This window comes from Numenius arquata, chromosome 2, assembly GCF_964106895.1.
Source record: "Numenius arquata chromosome 2, bNumArq3.hap1.1, whole genome shotgun sequence".
Taxonomy (NCBI): domain Eukaryota; kingdom Metazoa; phylum Chordata; class Aves; order Charadriiformes; family Scolopacidae; genus Numenius; species Numenius arquata.
Genome location: NC_133577.1, coordinates 12,869,595 through 12,888,777, shown reverse-complemented (window position 1 = coordinate 12,888,777; position 19,183 = coordinate 12,869,595). Strand labels below are relative to the sequence as shown.

At 37.9% G+C, this 19,183-nt stretch overlaps 1 protein-coding gene across 2 annotated transcripts; it reads right to left on the bottom strand.

Annotated features, from left to right (window-relative positions):
* Positions 1-335: 335 nt before the first annotated feature.
* On the bottom strand, positions 336-18,160 carry LATS1 (large tumor suppressor kinase 1). 2 transcript variants are annotated; one of them, XM_074163878.1, is made up of 7 exons: positions 17,726-18,160; positions 13,626-13,776; positions 10,182-11,707; positions 5,788-6,370; positions 4,568-4,750; positions 4,239-4,345; positions 336-3,245 (listed from the first exon to the last, which is right to left on the bottom strand). In XM_074163878.1, exons 1-7 carry the CDS (start codon positions 18,074-18,076, stop codon positions 2,727-2,729), a joined length of 3,420 nt encoding a protein of 1,139 aa, XP_074019979.1. In that variant the 5' UTR covers positions 18,077-18,160; the 3' UTR covers positions 336-2,726. The 2 variants fall into 2 exon arrangements, with proteins under 2 accessions (XP_074019979.1, XP_074019971.1); XM_074163870.1 differs by having other exon boundaries at positions 10,182-11,710; positions 17,726-18,076.
* Positions 18,161-19,183: the final 1,023 nt, after the last annotated feature.

Sequence of the window (19,183 nt, the reverse complement as noted above, 5' to 3'; positions counted from 1 at the left end):
TTCAAACAAGGTGTATTACAACTTCTAACACAAGATAACAGAAAATGCCAGAAATGTCTACCAAATTCTAAAGATGTGAGCCCTTCCTGTATTTGTTTCAAAATAGCAAAATAATATTTAATATTTCAGTAACTTGCACATGTCCTTAAAAGACTGTATATTTTCCTTTAATAAAAGAAATTGGGTTTGCTTGTATAGAAGTATGGTGCCCTACAGGACTTTTTTTTTTTTTTTTTTTTAAAACACACTGGCCAGTTAGTGTTAAACAGGAATATAACATAATACAATGCAGGCAGAGGAGAAATATACTCAGATAAAAAGGCAATTTTAACAGTCAATTTAATGAAGAATTGACATTATTTTCTCTGCACACTTCACAAATGGTAGGGCAGGCTTGATTAAATTACCTTTAACCAGTAATATATTATACTTTACTCCAAGACAAGTAGACCAGTTTTACTGGGATACTTACTATGAAGGAGGATAATCTTTAAAGATTTATTTACATGGAAAACAATCTTTTTTACATAATATATAAAATGGAGTAGTTATACACTGCAGCCATTTTATAATATTTAAGCTAAATGAAACTAATCTTAAACTAAGCTTTTCTATTTCAACAGCCGTGAAACAAGCAGACAGAACACAAACTGTTTGATTAAGCTACAAGCCCATTTTCATTATAGAAAGTAATTAACTACTTGCTGGAGAAAACAATTTTTCATAACCATCATCTAACCATGACAAGCATTTCACAGGAGAGGGGTGAACTTGCACAAACATTCTCTTCCATGAAAAAGTCCATTTAAGAAGTTTCCATGCTGCCAACCCTCTTTACTGCAGTTCTCTCCTTCCTCATTTATGCCAATATAAATAATTTTTTGGACCACACTAGAAACTGGATCACGCAAATGTGCCTGCTTACAAGAAAGAAACCTCCAAATGCTGAACACCAGGCAGCTTTGTCACTGATCCAGTATTTAGCCCAGTACTGCAGACAGTGGCGCTGGCACAGAGAGACACTGAACTGGAGCACAGAAAGGGAACAAACGGCTAGAAGTGCACAAGAATTTCTGAAACCATCTTGGTGAGAAAAATAAACTAGTAACTGGCGCTTGCTGAAAGAACAGCTATGACCACCAGTTCCATGATGTTTAGACAGCCAACAATGCCAGTGCAACGGCACAAGTAATAACTTAAGAAAGCAGTAATGCTTACAGGCACATTATTAGACTATCCATTGGAATTCAATTCCAAGGAGGAGGAAATGTTTTAAAAGACATGAAGTTTACTAAAAATAGTGCATTTTCTTTACCATTGTGTTTAGCTTCAGGAGAAAGGAGAGACAGAAAAACCGTAATTCTTTCTGCCTCTCACCTGTAAGGCCCTGGTCTTGTCTCACGGAAGCTACCTATAGGGTTGCCCCCCTCCCTGCTCCCAGTAACCTCAACAGGCTCAACACCCTCCCACCACGAGACCCAAGGAGATGCCTGCTCACCTGCTGCGGGAAATTATGAGAACAGTCATGCAGAAGGCAGCAGACACAGCTGTAAGTTCCTAACTCTGTTCTGAACTGGGCTGTGAGAGGCGGCCCACTGAAACTGTACTGACAGCTCAGAGGGGCTGGGGCAGGACATTTCCTCTCTGTCCCTGGGCGTAACTAAGAGGAAAACCATTACAGGCGAGTGAAACTGGTCTCCACAACAACTGTCTCAAAAGATATAATTTATAAACTTTTCCCATTACTACCTCAAACATATAATAAAGAAACTATTTAAAATTTATTTTTCAAACTAAAAATTCCAACAAAAGCAGAACTGTACACACTTTACAGTTGGATTGTAGTGAGAAAATTAAACTAGATTTCAGAAAGCGTTTTTCCTGCAACTCTTTTCCTCTCCTAAGAACTGATGACAGGAGACAATCAAGTTGTTTCTGAGTGAGCAGTCCTTCTGCTTAGAGAGTACCAGTCACACGCTACCGTATTACTAATGCCAAATTCAATTACGATTTAATAAAATGCTCATTCTAGTGCTTCATCACTTTACAGTCATACTATAGCCAAGACTGACACTTTCTTATTCTAAAGCTGAGAATGATGCCACTACTGCAGCAGCTGGAAACACTTCACCAGATAGATGGTTCTGTTTTTCCAATACTCTGAATAATTAGGATAAATGCAGTGAGAAGTGACGGTACAGCAGCCTTTTTTTTTTTTTTCTCTTCAGAAATGTATCAGAGAGCTTTATTAGTGTAAAGTAGATTTTATATTTGGTCAATGCAAGGAAAAAACCGTAATTAGAAATTCTGGAGCAGAGCTTTGTTTTCTAAAATTATTCAGTATATGTACAAATAGATACCAGGCATCATCTTAGGGGGAAAAAAAAATAATAATAAAAAAAAAAAATCACTATTTCCTATTTTGAGTACTTAGAGTACAGAGAACCGATAATAAAATTCAAGTGATTTTTCACCTAACATCAAATCTCTTCTAAATTAAACAATTAACAATGCTGGAATAAATTAATATTTGAGAAGGATTTCCCTGTATTCTGGGGAAACAAAATGTACAGAGAGGGAAAGAGAAGACACAATTTTCTTAGTGTTTTAAAAAAAAAAAGCATGTATTTACTCTAGCAATCTTCTCTTGGTCCTCAAGAGAAGAGACTTTTCAAAAACTGCAGCTGCAAAATAAGTTTATTTAGCTTTTCATCTTTATTCCTCTACTAAACATAAACCAGGTCACGATTTTGGACCCCTCTGCCTGCCTGTTCATCATCATCATCATCATCATCTGACTGCTGTTCTGAGCTGTGGGAATTACTGTACTCATACTCAATGGGCTTTGGATTGTTGTATGGGTAGCCATTGTCATCAAAAAACCTTCGGAAGGTGAACTCATAAAAAGCATGTTCAGGATGTTTTCCATTTTTGTACCACCCATTAAGTGTATCATTTCTGTTCCCTTCCTTATCATCATCACTCCACAATTTATCTGGATCAACTGGATCAAAGTTTGACGTGTCCGTAGGATGAGCAATTTTGGGAATATAGAAAGCAGACTGTCGCCGTAGATCGCTTGAAAAATCAATTGTTTTAAAAAAGGGATGAGCTTTTATTTCATCTGCACCATTTTTGCCTAAACGATCTTCTGGCCCTCGGCAGAGTTTAATAATAAGGTCGGAGGCCTCTGGAGTCAATTTAGCTTGAGGTGGAATATGAAGTGCAGTTTGCCAGTTGATAACCTTTAAAGCAAAAAGAGGTGTTACTTTATTTACAATTTCATAAAAAGGAAAAAACACAGTGAAAATTAGAAGAAAACAAATTAAAAACCCAAACAGCCACAAAGCAATCATTCAATATGTGTGTTTTCACACTAGAGAGGGGAAAACATGAAGCTGCTTTTTCAGAAAATACAAGAAATATTTTGTCTGGAAATCTGGCAAGATCCAGGTAAAGTTTATTCACATTCCAAATCTAAACTAGAGTCTGGCACCGAATACCCCCGCTATAAACCAACAAAGATACCATTAAAAACAGTGCCTGAAAACTGAGATCAGACACTTGGTTTACAATCTTAAAAAGAGATTAATTAAGTTTTGATTTATTTGATGCACTGGGAAGAATAACAGATTTAAAGTTAAAAAAATCAATACTGCTCTACATTTGAGCCAACTAGTATCTTGCAGTCTGAATGCAGTTTTGGCAGGTGCCGTTTTCTGCATCGACTGCCCCGGTGGCTTCTCTGAAACAGCTGGGGCTCAGAAAGAAAGGGACCAGGGCCTCTGAGCTGCCAGTAACCCTGAGCAGCCACGGTCATCTGCTGCATCTCCACCTTTGCGTGCACCTGCATGTCCACCTGCAGACAGGTCACCAAAGGGAATCTTCCGCAAGTAAGCGGGCATGGAAACCAAGTGGTTTGGAAGGAGAAGAAAAGAAAGTGGAAATAAAAACTGGACAGATGCAGGAAGTGAAAGGGAACGGCTGAGATCTGATATGTGATTTTTAGTTGGCATTTTTACTGTATGACCAGCTATAAGATATGAACGTGATCCTTGAAGTCCCTTTACAAATGAAGTGCACTGCCACAGCAATGTGAAGTTTAAAATCTTGCTAATTTAGAACACGCCTGGATAAAGCAGTACTCTCAAAAATCACCTTCGATTCCATAACAGATTAGAAAGACTAAATTTCAAGCCTGCTTTTTCAGACTGTTAATACGAGCCTATTAAAGTTACCTTCATTTGTGTTTCCAGTGGTGTTTGTGCCAGGAATGGAGGCTGCCCCACTAACATTTCAAAGAGAATTACTCCAACGCTCCACCAGTCACACAGCTGTGTGTAACCTGAAATGAAGTCAAAACAAAGTAGTCAAAGCTTTAGTATAATTTTAATCTTGTATTTCTAAGAATAAAAAGGGTTCACAAGAGAATTCTATTCAATATTTAAGATTTCCATGTTAACAACCATTTATTTTTTGTCAAAATATATAATATTTGGGAAAGGTGCAGAAAGGTACCTGAATATCAGTTACTCTGCCGTGAGATTACAGTGCGAGAAGGCATTACCTGTTCGTAACAATACTTCTGGCGCGATGTAATTGGGGGTGCCCACAAGGGAATGGGCCAGACAGCGCTGATGCTGACGCGCAGCCCTTCGCTCAAGCGGCTTCAGCCTATCTCCACACCTGCAATTTGCTGGGTCACCCCATTCGTTGCTGAAATCCATACTGTCTTGACGTGCATGATCACCTACAATTGAGCGAGAAAGATGACAAAATTGAGGAAGATTCCTTCAGTTCTTAACTAGTACAAAATCTTCTTTACCCGTTAACAATTCTTGTAAGACAGAACCTTTCAATTTCAACACTCAACTAAAGAGCTAAAAAGGTCATCAACATCAGGATTTTGACTTTTTGCTTATGATATAAAATACCAACTTTTGAGGACATTGGTGTTTTAAGTTACTTTCTCATAGTCATGTCAAAAATTGAGTTTGACCTTTTCTCAGTTTTTCCTTAACATAACTGCATTGGGGATACAAGGTGCATATTGTTCTGGTTCTTATATAAACAGAAAAAAGCCAATATTTAAAGCATCAAAAAATAAGATCGAATTTTAAATCTTCAACTTCTCTCCAGAGACTGCGTAACAGTCTGGCCTAAGATACATGATATTTTGATAGAAACAAGTCAAAAGTAATTTAAAAATTGTTTTTGAAGATATGGTCTTATTTTTGAAAATTAAAAATGTTAGTAAAAAATCCATATTTTACCACTCTCAGAACTGTGAAAATATTTTTTTTTTTGCTCTAACTTTTTTTTAGCTGTTGTTTTAAGTAAACAAGTAGGATTTTTAAAAGCCTACTTAAATCTTTTTCAGAAATCAAAGGTTACACTAAAAGGAAGTACACGAGACACTCAGAACTTGGGGTAAGGTTTCCAAGAACAATTAAATTTAAAACATCAGTCCTATCTTCAAAATGTCTATGTAATTATCTTGCTACCACTGTGATTTTCTCTCTCCAAATTTCAGAAGCCACTAACGGGACAAACTTACAGCAGCATAGCTCATGCCTTCTCCCTTAAGGAATCAATGCTCATACTTACAAACTCTCTAACTAAACGTTGCTTTCTATAATTTGAGTGATGCACAGGCATATTGTTAGATGCATTATTATTCAGAAAAGCAGCAGCACAGTCATCTTTCTACTCATTTATTATTTAATTCCTTGCAAAAAAAATGACACATCAGCAAAATAACAAAGAAACCTTTTCTATTTCTCTTACCACTCTGGTAGTATTTTGAATCGTGGGTCCATCGAAAACCTGTACAGAGCCCGAAGTCGGTCAATTTAATATGACCATCGCGGTCTATCAAGATATTATCAGGTTTAATATCTCTGTGGATGAAGCCCATTTTATGAACACTTTCCACTGCGCAGGTCAGTTCTGCTGTGTAGAACCGTGCCAGATTTTCTGGAAAGACACCCATTCTAATTAGGAGACTCATCATATCACCTCCTGGAATGTAGTCCATTACAAAGTACAAATTGTCCTTATCTTGGAATGAATAGTACAGGCGAACCACCCATTCATTATCAGCTTCTGCAAGGATATCCCGCTCAGCTTTAACATGAGCAACTTGATTTCTAAGCAATACATCTTTTTTCCTCAGAGTTTTTGTTGCATATAAAGCATTAGTATCCACTTTTCTTGCTAGGCAAACTTCTCCAAATGCACCAACTCCCAGGGTTTTAATTTTTACAAACATCGACTTGTCCATTTTAGCTCTTCTTAGCCGAATATAATTAGACTCTTTCTGGCACAACATTTTCCTCATTTGATCTCGGGCTTCGGGTGACAATCCAACCTGTGCAGCAAACAGAATTAAATCCAAGAATGAACGGTACTCGTAATTTTTGGTGATCTTCTTATAATTACAAGGCTTAGGCATAACAAACCAAATACTCATATACAGCATGGGAAAGGGCTTTTGTTTTGCTTTTTTTTTTTTTAAAATTTATACATTAGGACTCTATGAAAACATATAGGAGTGATACAAAACAAAATGTGATCACTTTCAACAGCAAGATGCATGAGGTGCCATGCACCAGAAGGTTCTTGAGAAAGGAGCATGTTCTCAAGGGCAGAAAGGGTAATTTACAAACTACTGATAAAACCCACTGCAAGTAACACTTATCTGAGTAAGTCTGCATCGTCTCCCTGATTCTCTTTGCAGAGTTAAAGGAAGCCAAGACCTGCCTCAGAGCCGTAAGACGCTGAGGGCTAAGCTAGGGAGCTGCAGTGGGAAAGGCTTCCAGTCTCTAGACTAGTTAGAGCAGAAGTCACTACGCTTCCTGACCATGACCGTGGACTTTCAGCTGCAGAAGGGAGTACACGACTCTCTCGCGCTTCCCTGCGTAGCTACACAAACCAGATCCACACGCCACTGCCTCCTACTGTCCACCCACACCAAGCACATCTCTGCCACAAGCCAAGACCTGATCTTCCCTCTTACCACAGAACCCACCTCTCTCTAACAGGACTTCAGCCACACTCTCTCCACTGCTCCCCACTCGACATACCAACAAGCTGAGCAGAGCAATTTTGTTGAAGCGGCTCACTCCTCCCCATGGTATCAGCTCTTGGCTCCCGTCTGTGTACATATCCTTATCTTGAACGAACATGCCTGGAGTTGTGGCCACCACCACTAGCATTCTGACAGCTGAAACACTCACAGGCCACACGAAACTCATCACCTACAGGGTGGAAACCCTTATCTACAAGAACCACACTGAGCATTCTCAGAGTATTCCAACCTGGGTTCCTCCTAGTGTATTTTTCCTGGCTTCAATCCCTTTGAAGTGTCATTCAACTTCAGTGCCATCTTTCTTGGCAAATTTCAGGCCCTGGAATCAGAATATCCCTTCTTTTTGGTTTTAATATGAGCAGGATCTTTAATTTTTTTGTGTTCTTTTCTCTGTGACGCTACACCCACATAGCTTTATGTTCATTGTTTGTTTTCTGTCAGCACTTTCAAAACCTTATGTTTCCTTTTTCATAGCATCTCAATTATTTTATCTGCCTACCTGGCTTGAAATCACCGTCCTGCAGCACTGATTTTCAAGTTCAACCTACAGTATATTTCCTTATTTTCTCCTGGATGTTCTGATTGAACATGGCCAAATTGACTCCCTGAAAACACCACAACCATTACTCAAGCACTACTCTAGAAATCTTCTATTTCTTACTGTTACATCTTACTGATTCCTGATACCAAATCTTGCTGCTTCCATCTCCTTAATGTTTCAAATGTTTAAGATACTGTGTAGCAGTACTCAGGACCATCATCAGGATTAGGCAACGACTAGTCTAGGCCTGTATGAACTGCATGTCAATAGAAGATTTCTACTTTGCCCAACTTACAACATAACTTGGAACAAAATATAACAGATGTGACAGAGAAAAAGGGTGAGAAGAGATTAATTAGATATCATTCAGTATCTTAAAAATGCTTTCAGGATACTATACATCACCTATTAAAAGAAAATACTGTTAGAACACAGAAAATTTCTTACAGGCATCATAACAAAAATGGACCCAAAGGAGATGCAATTAGGAAAACGCATACAAAATGCTTGTCTACGCGAACAAACTTCACAAGGAATATCAACTCAGTAAGATTTAAATGGGAAAGGCTGTCTCAAACTTGAGACAACATTTTTTGTTTACATCAGGCAGGCAATAACTAGGACTAGGTAGCAGTAGTTTCAAGACTGGGTGTGGGAAATAGATAATTTCCTGATTTGCAGTAGGGAGCTGAACCTTTCTCAACACATTACTGCAGGAATACCCAGGCACTCTCTTCCGGGACAAAAACATCTTAATTCTTCTGTGAATGAACATGCTTAAGGCATGCTTCAAGGCAGAAGGAGGGATTTTTGAAGACTTACAAATGTCAAGATGACATTTGAAGACCTGATTACCATAAGTAATGAGCTAGTTTCCCTTTCTCCTTCTCATGAAGGCCCAAACTATACTTCATTATTGTGAGATTCCTCTCCTATACCCTGATGAAAAAGGAGAGGTCTGCTGCAGCATGATAGCCCATTTTCCACCCTTCACCCTGTAATTAAACATCCCAGCTTTAAATCTAGTATAAATATTGTAAATTGCATTTCATGTAAGAAAAGACATTTACTAGGGTCCTTAAATGCACAAGAAAATATCAAGAAAAGTTATATCAGTGCATTCATATAAGTAATACTTATGCTCGCAACACTATGGAACACAACACAGTAGGAAGGGAAAGTGAAGTTTGCAAATCAACATTAATTATAATACATTTAAAATACTCAAAAATAGTCAAAATAAATTCATGCTTAATGTTGATGCAGGATTGCATGCAAAGCCCTCTAAAAAGGGATCATGCTATTCTTAATAAATACTGTTTCTCCAAAAATCTTACTTGTCTACACAGGGATGGAGGCTACAGAGTTCAGGAAAGCTTCCCACACCTTAACAGTTTAAATCAGCTGTTAGTGGAAGTGAAAAGGAAAGAGAGAAGACTAAGAATAAAGATCTAGAAAGAGTTCCAGGAAGAAATCTTGCTAACATTTTATATATTCATTATTAAGAAAACACTTACAAAACACTACAGCTTACAGTAAGAATTTTCAAAGAGTAAGAAAACATAAATTTAAAAAACAGCACTTCAAGAAAAAGTGGCATACGCCAAATACATTCTTCCATAGAATAAATTGAGGTACATATACTTATGTCAAATTTCCAACAACAATTGTTAAGAAATATATATAAGTAATCCGCCTTAAATTTCCATTTCTGCAAATCTTATTTACACTACTTCTCACTATTTTCTCTTTTGAAATGACATATCCATACACCAGCTCCAGTTTTTACCTTTTTGATTTGTTTTAGTAAAATACTGAAATCCCAGAAATAGACCACTGACTTCACGTAGGCACAAAGAAGTTGATTTTACATGTTTTTGTTGAAGTATGTTTTTTGTTATCCCATTCAATTACCCCTTGTTTAAACAGATGCCCTTACAGTCTGGATTATACAATACTTAGGCAAAGAGTACCATGTCTCTTTCATTCTAAAAATGTAACTTTTAAATATTGATTTTATTTTTTTTTATGTGAACTTAAAACCCTGTATCACTACTGGAAATGAAGTGCAGAATGTAAAAGGTATTGCTGTTTGGGTGACTATACAAATGCACTAACCAGCTTACGACTCGTCCCCATTTTGCTACTTGAACTTGCAGCGTTTATTTTAAAAAAAAAAGTATTTTAAAAATCATTAAAATATTGAACATTACTCAAGAATTAAGATAAAATAGAACCCATAACAAAAACCTACGAGCCATGTAGTTAAATCTCAGTTCATGCAACAATGGTTTTGCATCTGCTGCCTTATCATATGAGCCAGATGAACTATTTAGACACACAAAAATCTTACTTAAAAAAAATAATTTCTGAGAAGACAATGAAGTATGTAAACAAAGCAACGAAGAACTTGCCACATCTTAAACATAAAAACTAAAAATAAGACTTCAATACCACTATGTTCTAATTATCTGTGCTATTTAAATATATTTCTTAAAATTCATACAGGAATAGTTCTAGTCATAGATTTAGAAAGAAGGAAGAGTTTACCCGCATCATTTCATTCTCTAGTTGTTTTTTCCGATGCAAACGCTGCTGATGTGACTTAAGTATATTCTCCACATGCTGCTCCATGAAGAATTTAAAGGCCTGAGGGGAATAGCTTTGAATGCGGGACTCTCTTCTTTCTTCATCTTTCTTGTTTTTTCTAACAGGAACAGGTGATGTTGTAATTTGTTTCTTTTCTTTATCTGTTGAATCAACACATTCATAATTCTTCTCATTCTCATCCTCCTTGGACAAAATAGGCGGTTCCTCCTTGTTGAGTTTGGGTCCCGTCTCATACAGATTGACAGAAGGGTTCTGGTGTAACAAGTGTTTTGGGTAAGGTGGTGGGGGACCCTGGTAATTTGGAGCCTCTGCAACAGGAGACATAACTGCCATATTTGCAGAGGGACTCTCAGAGAAGGGAATGGTCTGAACGGTTTGCACCGGTTGCGGCATCCAGGAAGGGTGAGTGGGTGCTAAGGCAGTCTGTAGCTCTGGTTTTAACACACGCATACTTTTTACCGGTTGCTGAATGGGAGCTGGCGTTATAGCTGTTACTGTCGTAGCCGAAGGCTGAGAGCTGCTTGAGTGACTCTGCCTGTTTCCATGATGGTTGTTGAAAGAATTTGACCGTACGGGAACGTTGGGTTGCCATGTAGGCATGTCGTGCCCATTGCCAGGTGAAGACTGCGGTTGAACAGGGGAGGGCTGTGACCAGGACGCAGGTATTCCAGCTACATTTGTATTATAGAGTTCCATGTTGTGACTATTTCTATTTGGCACCATCATTGCCTGAGGAAGATTCCCATTGGTGTATGCCGAAGGAGGAGCAGATCCTCCTGCCTGCATCTGTAGTGCTGTGGGACTTTGCCTGTTGGTTGGATTCATGGGGTATGGGGGTGGCTGGCGACTCACCGAGTTCCCAGACACCACATTCTGGTGAACTATGAATTCTGTCTGACAATTGCCGTTTTGCATTCCAGCTCTTCCTGTGGGAAAGCTATATTTGCTGTTGGCAGAACTCTGCATGATTATTGGCTGCCGGCCAATGGGGACAGCACTCATACCTCTCTGACCCTGCGTGGAAGAATTTATGGGTGGAGGATTCATAGGTGGAGGTGGATAACCATCCTGCCACGCTCCTGGTGGCACTGGAGAAATACGGGAGATCACATATTCCATGTTCCCAGAGTAACGCTTTGTTTGAGAGTTTGGTTCCCAGGAAGGAGGTGGAGGAGTAGTTCCCCTTGGAGGGGGTGTCTGTCCTCGAGGAGGTGGAGGAGGAGGAGTGACACTCCTTATCTGCGGTAGAGGTGGGGGATTCACTCTTTGTCCGTTGCCAGGATGAGCCTGAGCAAACGCTGCAACGCCCGATCCAGATAAAGGCCTTCCTACATCAGGCTGAGAGCTGGGACTTTCTGAGCGATAAACTACACCATCTCCCAGGGAAGGGCCATGCCGCTGAGGAACCAGGGACTCCTTAGAACCCTTCCAGCTCTGCTTGCGGTTAACTGATTGCTGTACAGCCCCTGCTTTTACAAGAAAACACAGCATTTATATTATTAGAAATTATTTCCATTTACTGCTTTGAATATTTTATTCTTCTGCGCTAACTACCACAGAAATAGAACAAGAATTCTCCAACAGCACAATCCACTGTACTTCACATAAAAAAATTTATCTCTGTCTAGTAAGACACAGCATGCAACGGCAATATGCTCGGTACACTGTATAAGAGCAATAAAATGCAATGAAAATACAGTATCACAGTTTTCAGAATCACTTTTCTGAAGATGCATTTTGCTTGAATACAGATGCACTCAATTATTAATTGAAAAAAATGGTAATATGCAAAATTATTAGGCAGACTAGGTATTTTTAATCATGCATACAAGCAACACTCAGAAGATATTCATTCAGTACAAATGCAAAAGCAATAGCACAGAAAAATACGTTTAGTCATGTTGCTATTCCTTTCAGTTTAACACTTATAAAGACTTACAAAACTATCCTTAAACTAGAATTTAATTGAATGCTGTAAAATCAATCTGCCTGCTTACATCCTTGTACGTCTACAGTTCATCCAAACTTGTTATATTCCAAACATGTTATATTCCTTGTTATATTCCAACATTTGATTAAGTACTTTAATTTTTAAAGTCATGTATTTATGAGTAGAAGTGTTGTATAGAAGCAAGAATTATAACTGTATGAAAGCAAAACTTACGGAGCCAAACTCTGCAACATATTTACTTCATAGATATTATTTTGCATCATATAAACAAAATAATATGCAAGGAACTGATAGTGCACACAGTCTTATTGTGCTTTTTACAATGTTATTACTGAGTTACTTGTAAACACATCCAGTACCGCAACTGCTGAAAGTCACTGTGTGCTCAGTAAAAGAATATGTTAATTACTGTATCTTTGCAAGTAACAATGAAAATCATGGCTAAATGGTGGTATTTAGCTAGCAGCTTCATACAAGCACTGACTAAGCCTGCTTCAGAGACTAAATAAAAATAATGCTGTATTCTGCTACTCTTGCCTACTAATTTTTCCTCAAACCTATACAGTCAATTAAAAATGTAACTTTACAGTGCTAGCAGCTCAGCACTCAACTTTGGTCAAATAAAAGTTCAGTACTTCTGCTGCGTTTAAAAGTTATCATTTGTTTAGCTGTATGCTACTAGAACCTGTTCAAAAAAAAGAAAGCATTAAGATGTATTAAAAATGTACTTGCATGTGTTAAAATACCAATAATAGCAAGTGGCAAAATTCTGACTCTGTTGCTATTAAAGCTATAGTCTGTCTCCCAAAATCTATAAAAACCATGAAGTCTGTCTTGAAAACCATCCAAACAACATCTGGAACCAAGTGAAAAACAAAGCTGAGAGAGGGACCTTGAAACAGGACATCCTAAAATACAAATATTGTAGCCATATGATATATAAATATATATATGTGTACATATATACACACACAAAAATACACATACGTAGTGCTGCTGTGTGGGAGACTGTGGGAAGAGAGACAAAACATTAAATAAGAATTCAGTGCTCCCCGCTGACTTCTAAATGGCACCCGACACCAAGAACAAAATATGGGCATCACCCAGCAATGAGAGACAAAAATTACTGAAACGAGATCCGAATGCCATTCCTTGTATAAAATACTTACATACAATACTAAAGGTATGCCATTATAAAAAGAAACATTTAAGAAATTCACGTCAAATGAATGTCAGAAGAATTCATGAATTCTTGAAGAAGAATTACATTCAGAAGAGTTACATTATATACTTTACATGCTATTTTTAAAAGCAAAAAACTCCTGTATCTCAACATTTCCTCTGTCCCATTGTGAGCACATGTGAGCTATTTTATATTTTTCACCTGTAGGAACACACTCAGTGAGTTACTGTGTTACCGTGGATACACCTACCTGGTGGTTTCATACCTGCATTGACAGGTCTTGCTGCTGCTGCAACCATCTGTTCCCGGCGAGGATCCTGGTAGCTCATTTTACTTATAAATTCGATGGCAGCTTCTATACTACGGTTGTTAGTTTGTCTAAGAGCTTGTATAACCATATCCTAAAGAAAAAAATTATATGCAAAAAATAATTTACAAGAAAATGGCAAAAATACAAAAAGTCATGATTATTTAGCCAAATGCCCTCCAGTAATTTTACCGAAGTACATAACTGATTTCCGCCAGGAGATTTAAAACTAACTTTAAAATGTTTTCTCCACAATAGATCTTCCAAAACACTGAAACACAGTCTGGATCCTCAATAAAAAAAGTTAACTTGTTGAAGCATTGTACTTTGATGTAAGTTGTGTCATCTTGCTATTGGTACAAACAGTTTGCTTACATAAGCATTTATTACTGATACGCAATCCCCATGTAACAGCTAATTACATGATCACTAGAGGCCCCTTCCAACCTAAATTATTCTATGAAAGATACCCTAATGTGAAATGCAGAACCTTGGGGTTTGCTCATGTTCCTTCAACTCAGCATGACTTTTTGTCAACAAATATCCATTATTTTCTCCCTAAGAATTCTTCCTGATGAAGACAACATTACTGGTAGAAATTCTATTATTTTTGTGGTAGATTTAGGGTCTGTGTTCTTAGAGATTCAAACACAAGTTTTGATCTGATGGCCAGCCCCAGCTCTGTCAATGGAAAATGTATTATGGACCAGGGTTTTTTCCACTGACTTGATGAGATCAAGGTCAAGCAACAGAGGCAGAGTTCTAGAGACAGCTAAAAGTCAGGCGCTGCTCTCCCAGTTATATTGAAGGAGATTTGCGCAGCTGACTCAACAAGTTTGAAACAGATCCACAGCATAACTCTCTATAATCAAGCATGCTGTCTGTAGTGATTTGTTATGGCCATGCTTTGTCATATCGAAGCAATCATTTCAGTTCACGTTATGTTTGAACAGGTTACCTACGCAGACAGCATTCACCTCCTACTAAAATCAACGGCACAACAGAGAGCTCAGATTTCAAATTCAAACCCACATTTATACTTTCAGCATGCCTATATACATTTTTAACACTACAAACATACAAAATTACACACATCCTTCACAAACAATGATAAAATTCAGTGAACAAAGCAGAATCTTAAAAAAGGATTTTAAAATAATAAAAAACCCCAGATATAATAAGGTGCTCACAATCCTTACAGACCAGACTACATTATCAGAAAAAGCAGATACAACTTTTGACCTCATAGTTCCTTCACAAGACAGTTACTTCAGCAACAACAATACTGTTATAGACAAGACCGATCTGTTACATTCTCAGCACCAGTATGCTATTTGATCATTGTGTAAAGAGAAGGTTAAGTCATCCAGAGTATTTAATTTCCAATTTGAATATACTTTTATAGGACCATAGGATTCATTTCTACCTACAGACTTTAATTAATTTTCTTCTTAATCTGTTTCAAATCCAATTTTACTGTCCTTTTAGGCAAGTAATTCTACAATATAGAAACCTAAATCCACATGTTCACATCACCAAGCCATAAAGACACAGAATCTCAGCAATATTTTAAGAGATGAAATTTAGATCCCTCTCCGCTAACCAGAGGACCTGAGTAAGGATCTCTCTCCCCTCTAGCTGAAGAAGAAAAAAAATGGTCACCGATGTGACATTAAGTATTCAGTGCCTTGAAGACTATCACCTTACAAAGAACATAGGAGGACTGAACTTGAATCCTAATAAGCAAGACGGATCTCCTGTAAATTATTTAGGATTAAAAAACAAACAAACAAAACACCCCCAAAAAAACCCAAAACACCACCAAAAAAAACCCCACATACGGGTTTTCTCCCATAATTACTATACATATAGATATACATATACTATATATACTATACATATATATAATATATATATAACTATCTATATACATACACCTGATACTGATATCTATCTTTATGTTCAGCTTTAACTCTAATACTACCTACTACTTGATGGATGGTGGGAATAACCAGAATGTTTGTGACATTCAATATATTTTTTAAAAAAGTAAAAACTATATTCATTATGTTTCCAAACTTCAAGTGGTGACTGAGTCACCAAGCGGCAATTCCACAATATGGCAAATTTGTATTGTTACTTTAAATCCATTTTCAACACCTTAAGGAAATATCATTAAAAGCTGAGATGAGGAAACAGTACTTATACAGACAGGTCCAAATCAGAGCAAATTAAAACAAAAAATGGACTTGGTACCTAGTAGCTCTAGTTAGCCTCTAGTATAGACAGATTAGGTAGGTTAGTCTCTACAGAAAGCCAGTAATGCACCTGAGCTCATGAAATTAAAAAGTTCTACATGTGATCTGCTAAATCACAAACATGCCTGATGGAAGTCAGAAACAGCCCAGCCCAGCCGCTTACAGCTGGCCAACACACCCCAGCTATGATCCAGTCCATGAAACAATCCCAGCTCAAAATACATTCTCATTTCATTCCTACCTGCTGTCTCGAATACCCCCCACCAAGAGAAATGCTTTCTGTTCCCGGTGGTGTTCCCGGGCCAAAGCCATATGGACTATTGTGGCAACACAACTGTGGCTTAACACATGGCAGAAATGGCTGATGCTGGCACTCTGCCTGAAAAAAGGTCCATATAATCCCAAGTGTCCTGGGAATTCTCAGTTGTATTCAAGAACAAAAGGTAGGAGCAAAAGGCTTCAAGATACAAAGGATGTAAAAAAAATACCAATTCGAGATAATTTTTTACTTTGTTACCCAGCCACAAACTATTATTCAGTTTGCAAAAATGACTGCAGGTTCAATCTGTAAAAAAGGATCTGAGAACCTATCTACTTTAAAATAAAAAAAAAAAAGAACAAAAACACGCAAAAAAACCCACACACAAAAAATTAACCTCAGCAACAAACCACAGAGCAGGAGCAAATTATTACAAAATCATTTACCATCATAAAATCCTTCCACTCTTACTGAAAACACAGCCTGGACTGTGTATTTGAGCAAGCGAAAGGAACACAAAAAAACACTATGAGCACCTGACACTGGGACATGGCTGAGGAAAAGTCAGTTGATAGTTTTGGAGAAGCTCACCCTTGGTAGAGCAATCCCTGTTGTGGTACTGTGCCTTTTTCCTCTGGAAAACATGAGTAGCTTGCTAGCTTTTTTTTTTTTTAAAACCTGCTTTTGTACTCAGGTTTACAGGTGTAATTTACTTTGATGTGCAAGTCTCAGTAAAAACACAGAAGCTGTAAGTGTATTCATTTTTTTTATTCCTGGAAACCATGTTTCAGACTCTTTTCACTTATTAAAATGAATGAATGGAAATAAGTTTAGTCGATAATTTAAAAAAAAATAATAAATTGAACTACTATTTAGTTCCCTGTTCTTATAATGAAAACAGCAGAATAATTACTTATGTCCAAGATTTTCAAGGGACTTGACATTTTTGTCTTGAGAATATACCAGAGAGAAGACACCCTGCAACTCGTTTTGTCAGATACTTCCTTATTTTATCTGTATTTGACAAAGTGCTTAAGTCAGTCAAATTTCTTTCTGCACAAAGATTGAGTTTCTATTAGCCAGAGATGTAAAAAGCATATTAAAATTAATTTCTGAAAAATTTGGTACTTTCAATTTAGAATGGCCATATTTTATCAACATATTTTAATGGAGTACAATCCAAAATTCCGTTGAGTATCACAGGCAAAATCCATATCCTAGAGTGCCCATTTATCTCTGCCTAAAATTACATAAATAATTAAAACCTTCCCCTATCACATAAGAACTGCACAATAAGCTTAAAAGAAGAAAAACAAAAACAAAACCAAGCCTCTCTAAATCCTTCTATTCCTCTTCATTCCCCACTATTAGCAGTTTCATATGCTAATTAGAAACCTACCAGATTTTGAAGAAACTATTTTGCTTATCATATGCTGTTCAAACATTCCATGACCAATACCCCCTCCAACACGCACTAGTAGCTTATAGTTAGCAGAACACCAAATCTTGAAAATAAAACATTTCACCTCATCAAAGCCAGCAGCTTGTAAGTCTTGCAGCATTTGTCGATTAACTTCCGATGTTCCTTTGACAGCTGAGGTTGTTTCGTTTGCAAAAGGCAGAAGTGAGTTTCTTATTTCCTGCAAAACTTTATGATATGTTACAAATTTAGGGGGATTTCGGCCTTGCCTAGGATCTTCAGATAACATTTTGCCCATGCTGTGATCGGCTTTAGCAGCATCTGAGGGTTTAGGTAAATTCCTGAGGCTCTCTCGTATTTCCTGTAGCATCTGCTGGCTGCTGCCAGTATAGTTACTGGCAGGAAAAGTCTTAGGCCTCATCTGTCTATAACCTTCTGGCTTCTCACTTCTCTTCATGAAAACATGTATATATGCAACCTCCACCAAGGACTCGCACAAACCAAAACTGAAGGAAGACTGGCTGGTAGTTTCAGAATTTGTGACAGCAGTGCCTCTTCACTGTGAAACTGTGGTTCCCGTAGTGCTGGAGTTCGTCACAACCCAAACCAGGTACCCTGTTAACGACAACAAAAAAATCCCGTTATACATACAGCAGTGAGGAAGTTCACAATGTAGCATCGGTGGCAGTGAAATGTTCCCATGCAGCACTGCCTTCACAGTCACTAATAGCACGCTAAGCAACTTCTTCAGGCAGTCTTTACTCAACCTAAATCATAAACTGTCCTGGGCTTCTAACAGTCCGTTAACAAAAAAACGTTTGAGGTGTCTCAAGTCCAAACAGCCCTGAATCGCAAAGGACGTGGACAGAGCAAGGAGGAACTCAGTGTGGCGGACAAAGCTTTCAAGAGCAGATATGAACTGCTGTGTGTGCTACCCCATCACTGCTGCTTTGCCTTCCCTCTCTGCTGGGTGCTACCTCCCTTCATCACCCACCTTCTCTCCATCAACACTTTTATGGCTGAAGGTGCCGACTCTACTATCCCGTTAGGTAGGATATGGACCAAATATCCTAGCTGTGCAACAATTCTGACATCAAGCTCCACAAATAAACAGACGGAAGTGAGAAGCACAAAGTACGCCCGTAAGAGTACATAATTACCATGATTTTATCCATCCTTTAGCAGTCACAGATGTAAAAAGTAAACACCTGCCTAGCTCATCGCATGCAACTGTGTGATTTCTTGTACCGTCTGCCACTTAATCCGCTTTCAGGGTTCAATTTCCTAAGGCTGTCAGAGTCTCTTGAACCAGTCTTTGTCAATAGTTCAGTAATTTTTTTAATTTATTTTACATAAGGGAAAATGAGAGCAGAGGGGAGAAGAAAAGAAAGAAAATTTAATCGAACTTTTTTACCGTAAAATTGTTTAACAGCTCAAGCATCAAATTCACTGAGAGCACAGCTGTGACATTTGGTAAGGGAAACAGAACTTTCTGCCAAAAACAAATAAATAACATTTGCATTTTGAAGGAGCTGACTCATCAGGGAAAGAACCCTGTGTCTGC

Coding starts and splice junctions, on each gene's coding strand:
- LATS1 (XM_074163870.1), bottom strand. CDS start 18,076: ATGAAGAGAAGTGAGAAGCCAGAAGGTTATAGACAGATGAGGCCTAAG. Junction 13,777..17,725: donor AAGCTGCTGGCTTTGATGAG/GTGAAATGTTTT, acceptor TTTTTTCTTTAG/GATATGGTTATACAAGCTCT. Junction 6,371..10,181: donor TAGAGAATGAAATGATGCGG/GTAAACTCTTCC, acceptor TTTGCTGCACAG/GTTGGATTGTCACCCGAAGC.